Source organism: Haliaeetus leucocephalus, unplaced genomic scaffold, assembly GCF_000737465.1.
Source record: "Haliaeetus leucocephalus isolate CR32 unplaced genomic scaffold, Haliaeetus_leucocephalus-4.0 Scaffold83, whole genome shotgun sequence".
Lineage (NCBI taxonomy): Eukaryota > Metazoa > Chordata > Aves > Accipitriformes > Accipitridae > Haliaeetus > Haliaeetus leucocephalus.
The window spans coordinates 3,523,758-3,524,504 of record NW_010972519.1 but is presented as its reverse complement, the minus strand read 5'-3'; the positions used below and the strand labels follow the sequence as shown (position 1 = coordinate 3,524,504).

The window sequence follows — 747 nt, the reverse complement described above, 5'->3', positions numbered from 1 at the left end:
TGTGTCTCAGCTGTAGAGGAATTGTCCCGAGAGTTCCAGCAATTCAAAGTAGATATGTCCTCCTCCTCACCTGTACAGGCCCGCATTGCAGTTATTGGGAGTAAGCGTTCCTCTGCCCAAGAGAGAGGAGAGAGAAAGTACACACGACGGGCTAACCTGTGGTTTTACCTGCGTGACCATGGAGAGGACATGAGGAAGTGGGATGGAAAACCTACCTCAGTCTTGGATTCACGGGTACTTGAGCTGCGAGGAAAAACCACCACAAAAGGGGATTCTACCAGGAAAAATGCCGCTCCAGTTTCCAAACAGAGTAGAAGGGCTGATCTTTTTTCTGATCCTCTTGAAGGGACTTCTGAGCCAATTTTACAAGAAGTGAATACTGAATACTCTGACCAGAATTAGAGGGGCCCTGCCTCCAGCCAGGTGGAGGAAAGGGACAACCGAGTCTACTGGACAGTGTGGATTCGATGGCCTGGCACGTCAGACCCACAGGAGTATAAGGCTCTAGTAGACACCGGCGCACAGTGCACCCTAATGCCATCAAGTTATAAAGGGACAGAATCCATTTGTATTTCTGGTGTGACAGGGGGATCCCAAGAGTTAACTGTATTGGAAGCTGAAGTAAGCCTAACTGGAAATGAATGGCAGAAACACCCCATTGTGACTGGTCCAGAGGCTCCGTGTATCCTTGGCATAGACTATCTCAGGAGGGGGTATTTTAAGGACCCGAAGGGGTATCGATGGGCT

The 747-nt window shown here is 49.5% G+C and overlaps 1 protein-coding gene across 1 annotated transcript in view; it reads left to right on the top strand.

Moving 5' to 3' along the window:
* Positions 1-356, top strand: part of AGFG2 (ArfGAP with FG repeats 2) — a 6,821-nt gene extending 6,465 nt beyond the window's left edge. Inside the window, exon 14 of the mRNA XM_010582862.1 lies at positions 347-356. Coding sequence (XP_010581164.1) covers positions 347-356 — 10 coding nt within the window. The remainder of the gene's footprint in view (positions 1-346) is intronic.
* The last annotated feature ends 391 nt before the right edge of the window (positions 357-747 follow it).